Here is a 16503-nt window from a genome sequence, read left to right as displayed (position 1 = left end):
TTATACTATTTTCAAATATCATATTGGTGGGAGAACTATTGTTTGGAGATAGTAGATGGATTAATGATCTGAAAGTACTAAATGATTGTTCAATACATTGGAGGATTGATCTAGGAATGTCTGAGCACTTACGAGTAAGTTGCCTCCCTGAATTAGCAATGTAGTTTCTTTTTTGCACTACATATGTGAAATAAGCAATTGATAATTCTTGAAAATATCAGGAAGAATAAAAGCTCAAATATGCTCTCCCACAAAGCAATTTTTATGTTGTGGTGATATGTAAGATAAGTGTTATTTTGAAACATGTGGTGGCTGATACAGTGAATTATATTTCGAATGCCACATGATGACTCGTGACTAGGTTGTAGACTTTGTATGAACTAAGATTTATATTTTGGTTTAAGGCAAAGTGTGTGCTTTAATTGTGACATATCATTATAAAAAATTCAAATGGTAAACTATTTTTTTGGAAAAAAAATTTACCCGTAGCAACGCACGGGCACATACCTAGTCAATTAGAATTCTAATCAGAATTTGGACAAATAACTCGAAATTCTACTAAGAATCTGAATAATCAATGCCTCCCACGATCACGACACGGTTTGTGCACGGAGCGAAAGATCATAGAATTTGTGGTGCTATGTAGGTCTATTATATTATCTATAACAACACATGAGCACTACACTAGTTGACCTATATTAGCTCCCTTTTAGGGTAATATTAGCCCTTTGTTATATCCATGATAAAGCGTGACGTGCAAAAGCCGAAAAAGTCGAGGGCCATGTGGAAGATAGATAAATCATTCATCTTTAAAGTCCACCTTTTGACTTGGAAATGGTAAAGATGAAATGTTGAAATTGAAAGCACAAAATGTTGAAAATACTAAAAATTCAAATGCTGAACAGGAAGCTTCTTCTTTGGTGCGCAGGCGGCGGCGAGTGCAGGAGGCGGCGTCAGGGGTAGGCAGCAACGCATGGCGCGCGGTAGGCGTGGGGCGATGGCTGGTGCAGGCGGCAGCGGGTGCGGGCGGCTGCGCCCAGGCACAGGCAGCGGTGCAGGAGAGAGAGAGAAAGGTTGAGGAGAGAGGAAGCTAGAGTTTGGATTTGGATCCAACAGCTATGGTTGTTTGCACGAATCTTTAGAAGTTAAGGCTAGCCCCAGTGGATAGTTTCATTTCGTTGTTTCCAAGAGTGCCACATCACCAAAATACAAATAAAACTATGGATGAAACTCACTCTACAATACATTGTTTCATATTTGTTGTTTCATAGGCTCTCATCACATTTAATTCTAAGACTCATCAAGAGTTGGTAACTGTGCATACATGGTTTCATCTAGATGAAACTTATTTCATCTCTTTCGTCATTAATTCAGTGCCACATTACCTAAAATGATGATATGACACCCTATTTAATGTGCATAAAACTCTAATGAAATCTCCACTTGGAGTGACCTAAGTTGGAAAAAAAAACTTCTGAAAGATAGATAGGTTTTCTATAAAAGGTCTGTGTCCCTTTATGGGCCAACTCCCAATTAGCTGCCCAGTTTGTAAAGTTGGGCCTTACTCGTTTTGCTTCAGGAATCACGCCGGGTAGGGAATTGGCCTTGCCCATGGGCTCCAAGACAAATAGTGGGCCATGGGCTCTTTTCAGTGGACCTCTTTTCCCGAGTGGCCATGGGCTCGAAGACAAATAGTGGACCTAAACATAACGAACAAGCCACAAAATAGACACTACACGTCTACACCCACTAAGGGGGGGGGGGGGGGGGGGGCAGACACTACGCAGTTGCTCAGATTCTGGACGACGTAGACCATTCAGTTGCCACGTCATTGTGCACTAGAGTTACAAGACAGCATATTCCAGATCGTATCAACGATGCGGCAAGTAGCATGGAACATACGAGTAACTTGAAACCTTTGGTCTGCCTAGTGATTAATTAGGTCAACATCAGCACGAAATTTCGTATTACTGTATATTAGAGGCCAAGTGTAAGACATGATTAAATTGATGGTTGAAATGGTCATTTCATTTCTGTTGTTTTGTAGGAACATAAGTAAAAGTATTTGTGCTAGAGAAGTGCGATTCAATATTAGATGCACCTAAAAGTCACCAATTTACACCTATACCGGAAATAATATCATTTATCTATATTAATTATATTTTTGTCACCTCATAAAAAGTTATGATTGCACCCCTTTTAATGAAAATAAAACCTTACTACAATTGGCCTTATTAGGAGCCCATAACCAAATTTCCTAATCACCTTTTTGTTGCCTGATAAATTTAGGAGGAGTACCCGTTGACATCAAAGCTCACCTTCCCACTCAAGCATGGTCCTTTCCTTAATCTCCTTCCTATGAATATCTCCTTTTGCATAAATCACGATGTGAATATTCCCTCCCCCTCCGCGGTCTGCCATTTCTCTCTTGCTGACGCGTATGGATGGAGCGGCCATGACTAGCCACCTCTAATACACACCACCAGTACACCACCCTTACCCTCCCTGCAGGCATCTTGTTCCCCAAAGCAAGGTACAATGAATGGTAACCGAGATAAGTACACATGTGCATAGAAACACCCACGCATGCTTCTATTGTATAATAAAACAAAATATTGGCATTAATTTTAATATTACTTAAATCTATTGGTTTTATTTTCTATATTAATAGTATTGTGATGTTATTTATCGCATATTTTTAGAACAATATTAATGATTTTGTTCAGGGGCAATGAATTGCACGGACATCTTGAGAAAAATAAATAAATTAGCAGTAAATAAAATTCTTTGTACTAAGAATACAAACTTGCATGAATGTAATTGACTAGCCTCTCGGCCTACTTAGACTAGTCTCAGTGGGAGTTTTATGGGCACAATTACCTAGACTGAAAACTAGGTAACTGTGCCAGATGAGTTTCATGGTGATGAAACTCTTCTCGCATCCCATGAAACTCCATCATTCTCTCTCCTTGCTATGTCAGCAAAAGTGATGGCATTTAATGTCATGAAACCCCCATAAAACTTCCATTGAGAATGGCCTTAGAACATTTGTAGCACCCATTACTAGTGTTTGGAGGAGCGCGACATGGCCAGACATGATACATGACAGCTTTTGTTCTATAGATTGTCCCGCTACACGTGTACGGCACATATGCATTAATGATGTTTTTTTAATAAAAAAACTAGTTATCGATGATGGAGAAGAACCAAAGGATTTTGATCCTTTGATATGCCTATTATCTTCTACCTCCTGTCCATCTTCATCTACCTTGCGACTTTTTGCTGCCCACCCTTGCCCTCGCCTACTCATCTCCAATGTGTCTTTATTGTCAAATCCGTCACCACAACCTTTCCCTTACTAACCATAATGTTTCCAAGTTTTCATGGCTCTTCGTCTACCTTGCGACTTTTTGCCGCCCACCCTTGCCCTCGCCTACTCATCTCCAATGTGTCTTTATTGTCAAATCCGTCACCACAGTCTTTCCCTTACTAACCATCATGTTTCCAAGTTTTCATGGCTGACACCACGCGCTGCAGCATTGTCTGCCTAGTACACTCGGCACCACATTGCCCCTCTGCCTGCATGCCTCCTCAGGACAACATCCCTTTGGTCTTGTTCGGTTGCAAGGGGATTCAAGGGGATTAGAGGGGTGTGGGAGGTATTAAATCTCTAACAAGTCAAAATTTCCCTAAATCCCATTTAGAGAGGATTAACCAAATAAGGTCTTAATAGAACCATTTGCCATCCGAGTTTTCCCATCCGGAAACCCTAATCCCTAACCTCAACAGCCCAGTAGACGAGAGGAGAGTCGTCCATCGACCAAGAAAACCCACAAATCCCAGCTGGCCTGCCTGGCACGATCATTCAGAAACCTGAAATCCGCCACGGCCAGGTCGCTGCCCGCTGCTTGGTCTTACCCGGCGATGATCAGCTGCCCTTGTTGCATCCACAGCACCGGCTCACGGCTCGCTAGCCCAGGCGGCCAGGGGAACCCGCGCTACCGTCTCAAAAGCCCAAACAGGCAAACACCCCTCGCGTGCCCACTCCTCCAAACCTTCATCAAACACCCGTTGCGCCAGCGCCCCCTCCCTCGCTCCCCCCCACGCCCACCGCGCCGCGCGGCTCCCAAGCCGAGAGAGAGAGAGAAAGAGAGAGAGAGAGAGAGAGAGAGAGAGAGAGAGAGAGGGAGACATGGCCCGGCACGCCAAGACGGACTCCGACGTGACGAGCCTGGCGGCGTCCACGCCGCCGCGCTCCCCGCGCGGCCGCCCGGCCTACTACGTGCTTAGCCCCGCCGCCTCGCACCCGGACGTCCACCTGGGCGCCTCCGGCCGCGCTGCCGAGAAGATGTCGCTCGCGGGGTCCACCCCGGCCGAGTCGCCGCTCCACTACCACTTCCACCACCACCGCCACAACCACTCGGGCGCCGGCGCCGCGGGCGGCGGCGGCGGCGTGCACCACTCCCGGGAGTCCTCCACGGGGCGGCTCCTCTTCTCCGACCAGCTCCGCTCTGGCGGCGACGTCGCCGCCGTGGCGAGCGCCCCCTGGCGCCGGTTCGCGCAGTCCAGCGGCGCTGGCAGCGTCGGGGACGACGACGACGACGACGAGGGCGCGTCCCTGCGCGGCGGCTTCGCGTCGTCGCAGTGGCGGTGCTACGCGCTCGGCGCGCTCGCGTTCGTCGCCGTCTTCGCCTTCTTCCTGCTCGTGCTCTGGGGCGCCAGCAGGTCCTACAAGCCTCACGTCGTCGTCAAGGTCCGTCTGTCCGTCCATATTCTCTCCCCGTGTAGCACCCATGCCCGTCCATCGACAAACAAAGACCATCTGTTTGGCGAGTACAGTGCTGTTTCTAGTACGTTCATCAAGTTTGGAGATTCTTGGCCTTGTCATTATCCTCATCATCTTCAAAAAAGAAAAGCTTTAAAATCAGAACGATTCACTTCCTATTAGCAGCAGTACTATCTTCAGTTCCTCACTACAATCTGCTCTTCCGTTACATCTGAAGAAATCGGTACTGCTTCCATTTCCATGTTTCCTCACTCGATTCCAATCACGAGAATGGCGCTCCAAATTTCCAGGAAATGCATTCATTTACTGACGAGCGCGTCTGGCCAGGAAAACAGCTGGCCGTAGCCGTTCCTTCCATTAACTCTCCAACAGACAATCTGTTGCAATTCATGGAAAGCGCGCGCAGATCGCGGCCGATTTGCGCGTCGTCGTCGTCGTCGCCGCCGCCGCCGCCCTGCTCCGTGCTCACGTCTCATGTCCGTTTGTGCCTTGCGCAGAGCGTGGTGTTCGAGTCGTACCACATCCAGGGCGGGATGGACCGGACGGGCGTGCCGACGAGGATGATGTCCGTGAACGCGACGGTGCGGCTGCGCTTCCGCAACCGCGGCACCTTCTTCAGCCTGCACGTCACCGCCACGCCGTTCGTCCTCTTCTACGGCGAGCTCACCGTCGCCTCCGGAGAGGTACGCCACCCCGCTCTCTTCTTACTGCCCCTGAGCAAGTAAATTCGCCTGGCTGGCTGCATCATCTTGGGCGGCGGCCCGGATTGGAAGGTGATGCGGACGACCGCGCTGATTAGGCAATGAATCCCCGGTGGTTCATTGCTCGTAACGGCAATGCCCGCAATTGGGCAGCCTTGAATTATTAGATGACGGGCGGGCGCATGTGAGGCGCCAGAGCCGGGAGCCCGGTTCGGGTGCAGGCCTCTCATGTGCAGTGCAGACGAGACGAGCAGGTCGAATCAAAAAGGGTGCTTTGCGTCTGGGCAATGAAGCTGAGAGATAAATGGAGGGAGGATGGCATGCAGAGGAAGGTTACAAACAGAACGGTTTCGTTGTGGTCGATCACGACTGGACCTGTATGGTACAGTATGGCTTTTGTGTGGGGGCAACCAAATGCCCAAATCGCTCCTCATTAACCTGACCGACATCTATAAGGTTTTGTTTAGATGTATAAAGTTTTGAGTGTAAAACACTATAGCATTCTTGTTTGTATTTGATAATTATTATCCTGTCATGGATTAGCTAAGTTCAAAAGATTCATCTCGCAAATTATCGGGTACCATGATTAGGCACACCCTAATCGGGGTACTAAGGTCACCATAAAAACGCAAACACATGTTAGGCAACTGGGCCCACGAAGGCCCACGACCTCCTTCCAATCTGGAAAAAAGGAAATGAGTCAAAAGAAGCCCAGCCTGTGGCCCATTCGGAACCCCCTCGGACCCGCGGGGTGATCTCCGTCTCGCTCGAGGGTTCCCATCGAGACCCGCGACTACGCCCCGCGTCTCCGCCTTGCTCGAGGATAGCGAACCTACCCTCGAGCGGGCAAGACATATCTGCCTCGCTCGAGGGTAGCGAACCTACCCTCGAGCAGGCAAGACATCTCCGCCTCGCTCGAGGGTAGCGAACCTACCATCGAGCAGGGCGAATCATCTCCGCCTCGCTCGAGGCCACCCGTCGACGAAAAGGATAAACGGCCCTTTCGCTCACCCGCCCGTCGTACGGAGGCATTAAATGACAACAACTCCTCCACAGCATCCGGGACAGACGGCGTCAGGCCGCCATTCCCCACAGTGGCTGTGACCGGAGTCCCGTCCGCCAACTCCGGTCACTGCTCCGCCATCCTGGACGCTGTGGCAGCACTGTGGAACCTGCGACGCGGGACGAGACGGGCTCGGCACTGCTCCCGTTACTATTATGCTAACTCCGGCTGTCCGGACTCCACCTCACCACACGTATGGCCCCGTGCCCGCCTCCCGCTCGGGAAGGGGTCCGGTGTCGCCACGTGCCCCTCAAGGAGGGACGCTCAGCACTAGCAGCCGGAGGCCCGGACCTCCCCCTCGAGGGGTCCGGGGTCTCCACGTGACCCCCGGACCTCCTTAGTGCACGTGCCAGCACTACGTCCGGATGGGTCCGGGACCGCCACGCGCCTCATCGCCGCTGGTGCATATATATACGCAAGACCCTGACCTGCAGGGCCCATGGAACGTCACCATGCCATGTTTGAAAGACTGTACACCATACAGCGACAACCACGCCGCCTGCTAGGGCTGGCAGGACGCTGGCGCGATCTCCGCAAGACCAAAGACGATACCCAGGACGGCTGCCACGTCTGTCGCCATGCCCCCACAGTGTACTTCCTACAGTGTCCGACCACTGCACCCCCGCGATTCGGGGGGAAAACGACGACTTCCACGATCCCCTGCGCATGTACACCGTCCTTCTTTGTGACTATAAAAGGAGGAGGCGAGCTTCCTTTCAAGGGGGACGTCCTGGACATCACAACACTCAGCACGACTGAGCATCCAATATTGGCACCCGCCTCAACCGACTTCTCCTCTAGTAGAGACCTGGGAGCTTCCCTCCCTCTCTCGCCACATCTGTACCCGCTACTACAGGCACCTCCGGTGCAAGATAATACAGTGCCCTCGCACACCCCCTTACTGGACGTACGACCCCGTGGCCGGAACCAGGATAAACTCGTGTGTTACTGTGTTGCCTCTTGCATCAACATCTGGGACGAGGAAACACGCAGCATTACTAGTTGGGATCCGGACCCCCGGGTCAGGACACCGACACAAATTATAGATAAACTATGTAATTAGTTATTTTATTTAGCTACATTTAATACTTCATGTATGTGTTGAAAAATTTAATGTGACGGAAAATCTTTTAAAATTTTGGAACTTCGAAGGGAACTAAACAAATCCTAAGTTTAAGCTTTCAAAAATGTTATCCTGAACTTAATCCACAGGCCGTGGAATTTTTGCCGGCTTTCAGCATTCCCATGAGCACTGCACTGCACCGGGGCAGCGCCGTTGGGGCAGCACACTGTAGCACTTTTCGATTGTTTGTGGTAAATATTGTCCTATCATGACCTAACTAGGCTCAAAAGATTCGTCTCGCAACGTGCATCAAAACTATGCAATTAGTTTTTTATTTACCTATATTTAGTACTCTATGTATGGATTATTTGCTATATTTAATGTTTGGAGTGATTTTGATGTGATGGAAAGTTTGGATGTTGGGGAGGGTTTTTGTGGGATCTAAACACACCCTTTCTTGTCCCTGGCCCCTGTTCTCGATTGCTAGTACAGTCGTACGAAGTATTTTTATTTTTACAGCAGTTCTAGTGCTGTTTTACACTGTTACATGGGTTGTGTTCACTTTCAAAATTTCTATCTCCAAACTTCACTATTCACTTATCACATCAAAATTGTTATCTCATGCATGGAGTATTAAATGTAGATAAATAAAAAAAGTAATTGCATAGTTTTGATGTACACGACGAGATGAATATTTTGAGTCTAGTTAGATTATAGTAGGACAACAATTACCACAAACAAACGAAAAATGCTACAGTGTGCCGCAGTGTTCGATTTGACCCTTTTTACCCCTATTTTACTGATCTAAACAAACCCATGTTTGAAAAACTGGCGTCCAATCTTGTCATGTTAGCTCCAATGTCCAAGGAATGGCGTCCATCGTCAATTGCTGGTTGGACCAGCGGCCAGGCCGTCAGTCGATTTCTGACTTGGGCGTAGACATGGGTTGGTTGGTCCATCCTGATGAGAGGTTCCGCTGGATTCTAGCTGAGCGCATAGTTGCATCCACGTAGGACAAGAAATGCCTAGAGCCCTGGAGGGAGGCCTCGTGATTCAGAAGGAAACAAAGCTGCATGTCAGTTCCTCTCGCCACAAAACAAAAGACCATCCTTCAATCCATGTCCTGGCGGCTTTCCGTGTAGGGAAAATACAAAGTAGCCACCTATGCTTAAGCGTGTATCGTGCCATTTGTATCATCTGCTGCTACTACATTCCTAGGAGCTGGGTTCATATGCTTAGAGCATGTACCACCCATAAACAGCAAGTTGTCTATATAATAATGTCACAACACGTAAAGACGACTGAATAGACAACACATACAATCCATCATCTATATAATTGTCTGTATATTGTTTAATACTTATATGTGCAAATAAAATCATGGTGATCAAATGTACCTTTTATCTTTGTATGCTACAATATTGCTTCCTTGTGATAATTGTTACTTGCTTGAGAAAATATATATGCTGTGTGTGTGTATATATATATATATACATCACGGCCAAAATATGCCTCCAACCTTATCCCTTCCGTTGGGCTCTCCAACCTTATCCCATCCATGTGCCTCTCTCGCTGTCTGCTCACTGCCATGCTCTCTCTGCGGCCTCTCTCTGCGGCGGAGACATGGCGGCGTGCGGGCGCATGCGGAGGTGTGTACCATGGCTCGGCGTGGCGAGCAAGGCGGCTCAGTGCGGGCGAGCAGGGCAGCACGCCGGCGAGTAGTGCGCGCGGCATGGCAGCAGCATGGCGCGGCCGACGAGCGGCTGGAGGAAGCAGGCAGCACTCCACCGGCGTCGCCCCATCGAGCTCAGTCCGCTTAGCCGCTGCCAGCACATCGCCCCCCGTCTGCTCCTCGTCGACAACTAGATCCGCGCCCGGTGTGCCGCCCTACGGGGGCTCCGCCCGGCTGCGCCCGGCGTGCTGCCTCCTCCACTACCGGCGCGAGCGGCCCAACTCCTCTACCTCCTCTGCAGCAGACTTGGCAGCGCGGGTGGCAAGGCGGGCGGCAGCGCGGGTGGTCATCCGCACTCGATCCGTGGCTGTCGTCGATGAGCCGGAGCACAGCGTACAACGGGGCGCTAAGGTCGTCTTCTCGCATCGGAGAACGAACCCACGCCGTCGCCTCGCGTCGGTGGGGTGTTTTCTGCAAAACGTTCAGACTGCTCGAAACGCCGCGTTGTACCTGCCTTTAGAGCAACTCTAACAGAAGTTGTAAAATACTAGCTAAATTTAGAGTTTGGGAAGATCTTTAAAAAAAATAGAAGTGTTCCAAAACAGTGAAGAAACTAACGGACTCTCCAAAAATCAGTCTCTTCATATTCAAAATAGTCCACGTCAGCCCTGTGGTGATCGATCTATTTTTCTTTTCCTCTCTTCAGTCTGACGCCGCCGCACCCTAGCTCCGTGCGCCTGGCCGCCGCCACGCCGGAGGCTTCGTGCATGGGGAGGCACCGGCAACCTGGCTTGTGGATCGGAGGCCACCGCGACGCGACCTAGCGCCAGGACAAGTGGGCACCTGACCACCACGACCACTGCAACCTAGCGCCACGATCTCGCTCGCCCTTGCCGTTTGGACGGAGAAAGCCGCCACGCTCGTTACTGTCGTCTCAGGTAACCATCTTGTGATGCAGAGTTACACCATGCTTGGAAATCTGGTGAACAGATTGATGATGCCCCTCCTCAATTCAAGGTCCAGGAAGGAGGATTGACTGAACAAAGACATACTATCTGACTGCAAGCGACATATCATAGCAAGTACTGAACAACAAAGTTCTACTGAACCGATTTCTACTGCTATACTACAAGGTGTGCTCAACAAAATTGGTGACTATCTGACTGAACAACAAAATCAACAGCGCCATATCATGTACTGAACAAATTCATGTACTCAACAAATCGACAAATAAGCAACAATTAACCAAATCATGTACTGAACCAGCATCTCACCAGTGTTTGCGTCCTCCCCGTTCAATTGCTCGGCATTCAGCAGATCCTCTGCCATCATCCGGCCTTCGAAGCTAGTGGGAGGATGACGTGATCCCTCTGAGCGATGTGCCTCTGGATCGACCCTTCCTCCGGGCGACGGCGCATCGATCCGACGCGGCGGCCGGTACATCGCGAGGCGGCGGTGCGGGAGCACGGATGCGGCGGCGCGTGCTCTGCTGTAGGGTCAAGATGACGGACTAGAGGGGGTGAAGAGTCCTTTCTAAAACTAATTGCGCCGGCTAACCGAAACTTATGCGGAATTGAAACTATTCGCTTAGCCAAGACTTCACCCCTCTAACTATGACTCTAAGGCACCTCCAAAAAGATCCTACACAAAACAAATGGAGTGTCAAGCTAGCAAGAGCTATCCTAACAATTCTAATGCGAAGCCACACAAGTATAAGCCCTAGTACTTCACAAACAAGGGGAGCTCCTACACAATTCTAATGAGCAAAAACACAAAGCCAAACCTAAGCTCATTAGATGCTCAAGGACAAAGATACACAAACCAAACCCAAGAGCTCAACTTGCTTAACTACACAATCTAAGCAAGAGCAACTAATTAAACTACACAAGCTAACTAGTTACACTAGCATTTCTACTTCTAGCTACACAAGCAAGAAGATGATTAGCAAGCTACCCAAGCTAACTAATCACTAGAGAGGAACTACACACGCACAAGATGTATATGAATGTAAATACAAAGCTTGTGATTTCGAGAATGCAAACCACCGAGAAGAGTAGATAAAATTGACACGGTGATTTTTATCCCGAGGTTCACTTGGTTGCCACCAAGCTAATCCCCGTTAAGACAAGCTCCAAGGTTGCTGCCGATCCTCTTGCTAGTGATGACTCTCAAGTCACACTCTCCCACGTGGAGTGCTCACACCGAGCTCTAGCACATGATCCGGCCGAACCACTTGTTGCTCTTCACGTCTCGCTCAACTAGAGTTGCTCTTCGCGGCTCCCGCGGGGTGAGCACAATACCCCTCACAATCTCTTCTCCGGAGCACCGCACAATCTTCTTGCGGGCTTCAACGGAGCCTCTTGCCACTAAGCCGTCTAGGAGGTGGCAACCTCCAAGAATAACAAGCACACCGGCTTGCAACACGATCACCTAGTGCCACTCGATGCAATCTTTCAAAGCAATCGCACTAGAATCGCTCTCACTCGATCGGATGATTACTATCAAGCTAGAGTGAGTAGAGGGCTCTCAAGCACTCTCACACATGGACACCAAGTCCCCAAGGTGCTCAGCAACCTCAAATGGCCGACCACACCCTCTATTTATAGAGGGAGGCCCCAAACTAGCCGTTACACTCAAATCCCGTGAAAACAGAGTTTTCGCGGACTGTCCGCCTCACAGAGACCGGACCGTCCGCCATTCAAAACCAACGGCTAGAACTGTAATGATTATGTGTCAGAGTCGACCGTTAAAGCCCCGGGCGGACTGTCCGCACCCCTTGGGCGGACCGTCCGCGGTTCAAAACTTCGAACCAACCGATTTGTAAACGTCTCTGACTAAATCTGGAAGTGACCGGCGGACTGTCCGCTCCCCAGGGGCGGACCGTCCGCCGTTCAAAAAGTGAGCACACACAGAAATCGTAGTGTTTCTGTCCCAGAATTTTCAGTAGGAGGCGGACCGTCCGCCCCCAAGGGCCGGACCGTCCGCAGTACAATTTGGACACCCAAGACAGAACTACCAAGTTTTTGTGCCCGTTTCAGCTTTTAAAGGCGGACCGCCCGCCCCCATGGACCGGACGGTCCGCAGTTCATTTTGGACCACCAACAGAGCCAAAAACGGTTCTGTTCGAGCACATCCGAGATAACGGCGGACCGTCCGCCCCATAGGAGCGGACCGTCCGCAGGTCTATTTCCAGCAGAAATGTACCTCGGTAAAACGGCCATAACTCTTAGCTCTAATGTCCAAATTTGGTGATCTTGGACTCTATGGAAAGCTTATTCAGAGGGCTACACAACCCAACTGAATATTTGATCCAAAACACAATGGATAAAAGTAGTATTTCACTCCAAGAGCCAACCTAATCTCCGAAGAACACCGAAAAGACTTTCTTGCTTCCCCAAGTTGATAAACATCAACTCTAACTCTTTCTCCTTTGCAAATGTGCCAACAACACCACGTGAACAACACCATGTGCATGTGTGTTAGCATTTCACAAACGTTTTCAAAGGATTTTCACTTGATCTCACCACGCCACTCGATCCTAGCAACATCGCAATGTTAGATCGCTCAAGTGGCACTAGATGACCGATATGCAAACAAGTTTGCCCCTCTTGATAGTACAGCCATCTATCCTAAATCCGGTCATGCACTTCTCTACACAACCCTTTGACCGGTGAAATGAAATGCCCTACAAGTCATACCTTTGCCTTGCGCATTCCATTTCATCTTCCCAAATATTGATGCCACACAAGCACCAAACTCCATCAAACATTTTGATCATCATCATGAGTCAACACTTGGCTTGATCTTTCTTGAATGATATGATCCACTCCATATTATCACATGACCTCTTTGGTTCATCGATCTTGACCTTGCTCGCTCTTCACCGTTGCCTCGGTCCATCGGCGCCAAATCTTGCCCAAACTTCACCGCCTCGCGGTCCTTCGCTTCAAAGCCTTGACTTGTCCTTCTCCATTGCAACCGGTCCATCAAGCCAAGACTTGTCTTAATCTTCTCCACTTTGGTCACATAACTCCATGTCATGTCTCATATGCAATGAGCTCCTCGATCACATCATATGAGCATAGCATCAACCCTTAGCCATTTCTCGTTCATGGCACATGTTGCTCATACTAGTGTCTTTGTGTGGACTAATCTCCTGTGTATCTCAACATAAACACTTATTAGTCTATCTAAGTTGTCACTCAATTACCAAAACCAAACAAGGGCCTTTCATCTGCGAGGCGGCGCGCAGACGCGGCGGCGTGAGCTCTGCGGCGCGACGCGGGCGGATGGCTGCGGAAGCGCGGATGGGGGCGCTATCTATACGCGCTAGCGAGACCGCACGAGGGCGGGAGGGCCTGATGGCGGGAAGCGGAGGGCGGGAGCGCGCACGAGGGGTGGAGCGCGCGGGAGGGAGGGGTTGGAGAGGCAAATTCCGTCGCCAAACTTCCAGAGTGGAGGGGAGCGGATGGCGACCTGGATGGCGACGCGAGGACGATGGTGACTCTGTTGGAACGGGTTTTGGACGATATTTTCTTTTTTTTACCGATGGAATACATTTCACAACTTCTGTTGGAGTTGCTCTTAGCCACTAGCACAGTGTCAGTGGAAGTTTTATAGACACAGTTACTTAGACTGAGAACTAGATAACTGTGCCGGATGAGTTTCATGGTAATGAAACTCTCCTCACATCTTATGAAATTCTATTCTTCTCTCTTCTTTTTATGTCAGCAAAAATAATAATATTTAATGTCATAAAATTTTCCACGAAACTTACACTAACACTGGCCTTACGCTTCTGAAGCTGGGAGAGCCAACGTGACACGGGCCCGGTGATCTTGCCCCTGGTGGCCATGACGTTCACGTGACTCGAGCCAGAGGCTTCCATTAACGACCGGGAACTGTGGGCTGTGTGGCCTGTGGGGAAGCATCAAACATTGCCCAAGGAAGGACAGGCCGGCAGCCAATGAGGCGATCAGTACAGACTGAAGCGAGGGGACGGGACGACAAGCCAATAGGCTTTGCTGCAGGCTGCAGCCCACTGCCGCAGCACTGGTCCGTCTCTCTTGGCCAATGGCGCGGTGGGGGGCGTCGATGCGCAGGCAGAGGGCAGCGCCGGTGCCGCACCTTTCGACGCCAGAAGAGGACGCGCGCCTTTGCTGTTTTTCTGGGTTTCAGACATCACTGCTCTCACCGGTACTGCGCTTTTGCGACTTTGGGGCTCAAGGCCTGCGAGGCTGCGACTTGTTTACTCCTGCCGCTGCTCCTTGAGAGAATCCTATGGCGGACCGGGTGATGGCGCCCCAGTGTGCAGCGACACACGCTGCACCATCATAGCTTTTTACCTTTGAATTAGGCAAAATAGATAAATTCATCCCCCAACTTTCCACTAAGAATCAAGTTGGTCCCTCAACTTCCAAATTAGCTAATCTAATCCCTAAAGTTTTGTTTTTAGGTCATATTCATCCCTTAATTTTTAAATCGGCCAATTTAGTCCTTCAAGTTTCATTTTTTGGCCAAAGTAATCTCTCAAATTCTATTTTTATATTCATTTCACTATTTTGAAGCACCATAATTTCACAGGCAGCTTATATTAATGCTTTATATCTATTGTATCTATTTTGGGTTATGTGCTTAATCAATCTATTTATGCGCACGGTAAGTCACTAACTTTTTTTGCCCAATTGTCCACTTTACTTATCTGGTTAGACCAATTATTTTTTAAGAAATATATTTCCAATTAAGTTCAAACTCGGTAATTTGCATGCTTATCCGGACTTCCGCAAGCTAACTATTTTTGGCAAACTTAATATAAATGCTTACTCTAGACTTACCATATAGTTAAAAAGAAGTAGCAGTTGATCTTTGTAACAAACATACACATAAAAGTATGCGGGAGATGTTAAATATATTTAGATATTTACAAAATGAGCTCCCGAGGGATGGACCTGATCCAAAAATAAAACTTGAGGGACTAGATTAACCGTTTTGAAAGTTAAACCTGATCTAAAAATAAAACTTGAGGGACTAGATTAACCGTTTTGAAAGTTAAGGGACGAACTTGACCTAAAAACAAAAGTTGAAGGATTGGATTGGCCGATTTCAAAGTTGAGGGATCAACTTAAACCTTGGTGGAAAGTTGAGGGACCAGGATGCCTATTTTGCCTTTGAATTACTACTGTTCATCAGTTCATGGCCCAGGTCATTTTGCTCCTGGTTTTGCTCACATGGTCAAAAGTGTCCAGGTCGTACCGACTACGAACTTTGTTACTGCCACGTACGCTTCCAGTCAATGTGGCTGCAGCAGATGTGAACTTTTTTTTTAAAAAAAAGATGTGAACTGAACTGACGTGTTGTGCTGAACGTTGGTGCAGATGGCGGAGTTCTACCAGCCGAGGAAGAGCGGGCGCACGGTGACGGTGTCCGTGGTGGGGAAGCAGGTGCCGCTCTACGGCTCGGGGGTGAGCCTGCACAGCAAGCCCAACAACGGCCGCCTCGGCCCCGCGGTGGTGCCCGTGCGCCTCGCCTTCGTGCTCCGCGCGCGCGCCCACATCCTCGGCCTCCTCGTCAAGTCCAAGTTCTACCGCCGCGTGCGCTGCGGCCTCGACATCCGCGAGGCGCGCCTCGGCAGGCCCGCGCGCGGCGTCGCCAACGCCTGCGAGTACCGCGACGGGAGGTGACTGATTGCTGCCCTGCTGGGTAGGTATAAGATGTTTGCGCAGGGTCTGAAGTCTGAACTGAAACCTGCGTTGTGTGAATCTGTGATAATCTGGTGGTGACTGATTGGCGACTGTAGGCTTGTAGCGTTGGTAACAGGAAATCGAACCATTCTGATGTAACGGAAACATTGACGGATTGTGGAGGCAGGTTGGCAAGAACTGTTACGGCTGTTGCTATGAATTTGCAGCGAAAAATGCTAGGAGGAGCAGATTTAACGCGGCCGACCGTGCCGGAGGCGGCAATGTACGCGCGGTCACCCGTTAAGAGCGACGGCATCATGGCCATGCGAGCTACGGCGGTACCGATGACCGGCGGGGGCGGGCGGGGAGAGTCGAGGGTGGGGCAAGGCCACGGCGTCGACTGCCTCGTGCACCTCGAGCTACGTTTCGAGCTCCCGACGCCGGGGCGTCAGCGGATGGCAATGCTCATTGCTCGGCCTGATCCTCAGCAGATACGCACCACGCCTCTTTTCTTCTTGATCAAGCCCCATATAAATCT

General features: G+C 49.7%; 1 protein-coding gene across 1 annotated transcript; it reads left to right on the top strand.

Moving 5' to 3' along the window:
* The first annotated feature begins 4034 nt into the window (after positions 1 to 4034).
* LOC120712064 lies at positions 4035 to 16185 on the top strand. Its single transcript, XM_039997775.1, has 3 exons — positions 4035 to 4753; positions 5284 to 5469; positions 15660 to 16185. The coding sequence occupies exons 1-3, from the start codon at positions 4193 to 4195 to the stop codon at positions 15963 to 15965; spliced, it is 1053 nt and encodes a 350-aa protein (XP_039853709.1). The 5' UTR covers positions 4035 to 4192; the 3' UTR covers positions 15966 to 16185.
* The last annotated feature ends 318 nt before the right edge of the window (positions 16186 to 16503 follow it).

This window comes from Panicum virgatum, chromosome 1K (genome assembly GCF_016808335.1).
Source record: "Panicum virgatum strain AP13 chromosome 1K, P.virgatum_v5, whole genome shotgun sequence".
Classification (NCBI taxonomy): Eukaryota; Viridiplantae; Streptophyta; class Magnoliopsida; order Poales; family Poaceae; genus Panicum; species Panicum virgatum.
Note: the sequence above shows the minus strand (reverse complement) of the source record. Positions and strands in the feature narration are given on the sequence as shown.

Bases quoted from the DNA above. Each gene is read 5' to 3' on its own strand.
- LOC120712064 (XM_039997775.1), top strand. From the start codon at position 4,193: ATGGCCCGGCACGCCAAGACGGACTCCGACGTGACGAGCCTGGCGGCG. The intron at 4,754-5,283 runs GTCCGTCTGTCC...TGCCTTGCGCAG, and splicing joins AGCCTCACGTCGTCGTCAAG to AGCGTGGTGTTCGAGTCGTA. The intron at 5,470-15,659 runs GTACGCCACCCC...ACGTTGGTGCAG, and splicing joins TCACCGTCGCCTCCGGAGAG to ATGGCGGAGTTCTACCAGCC.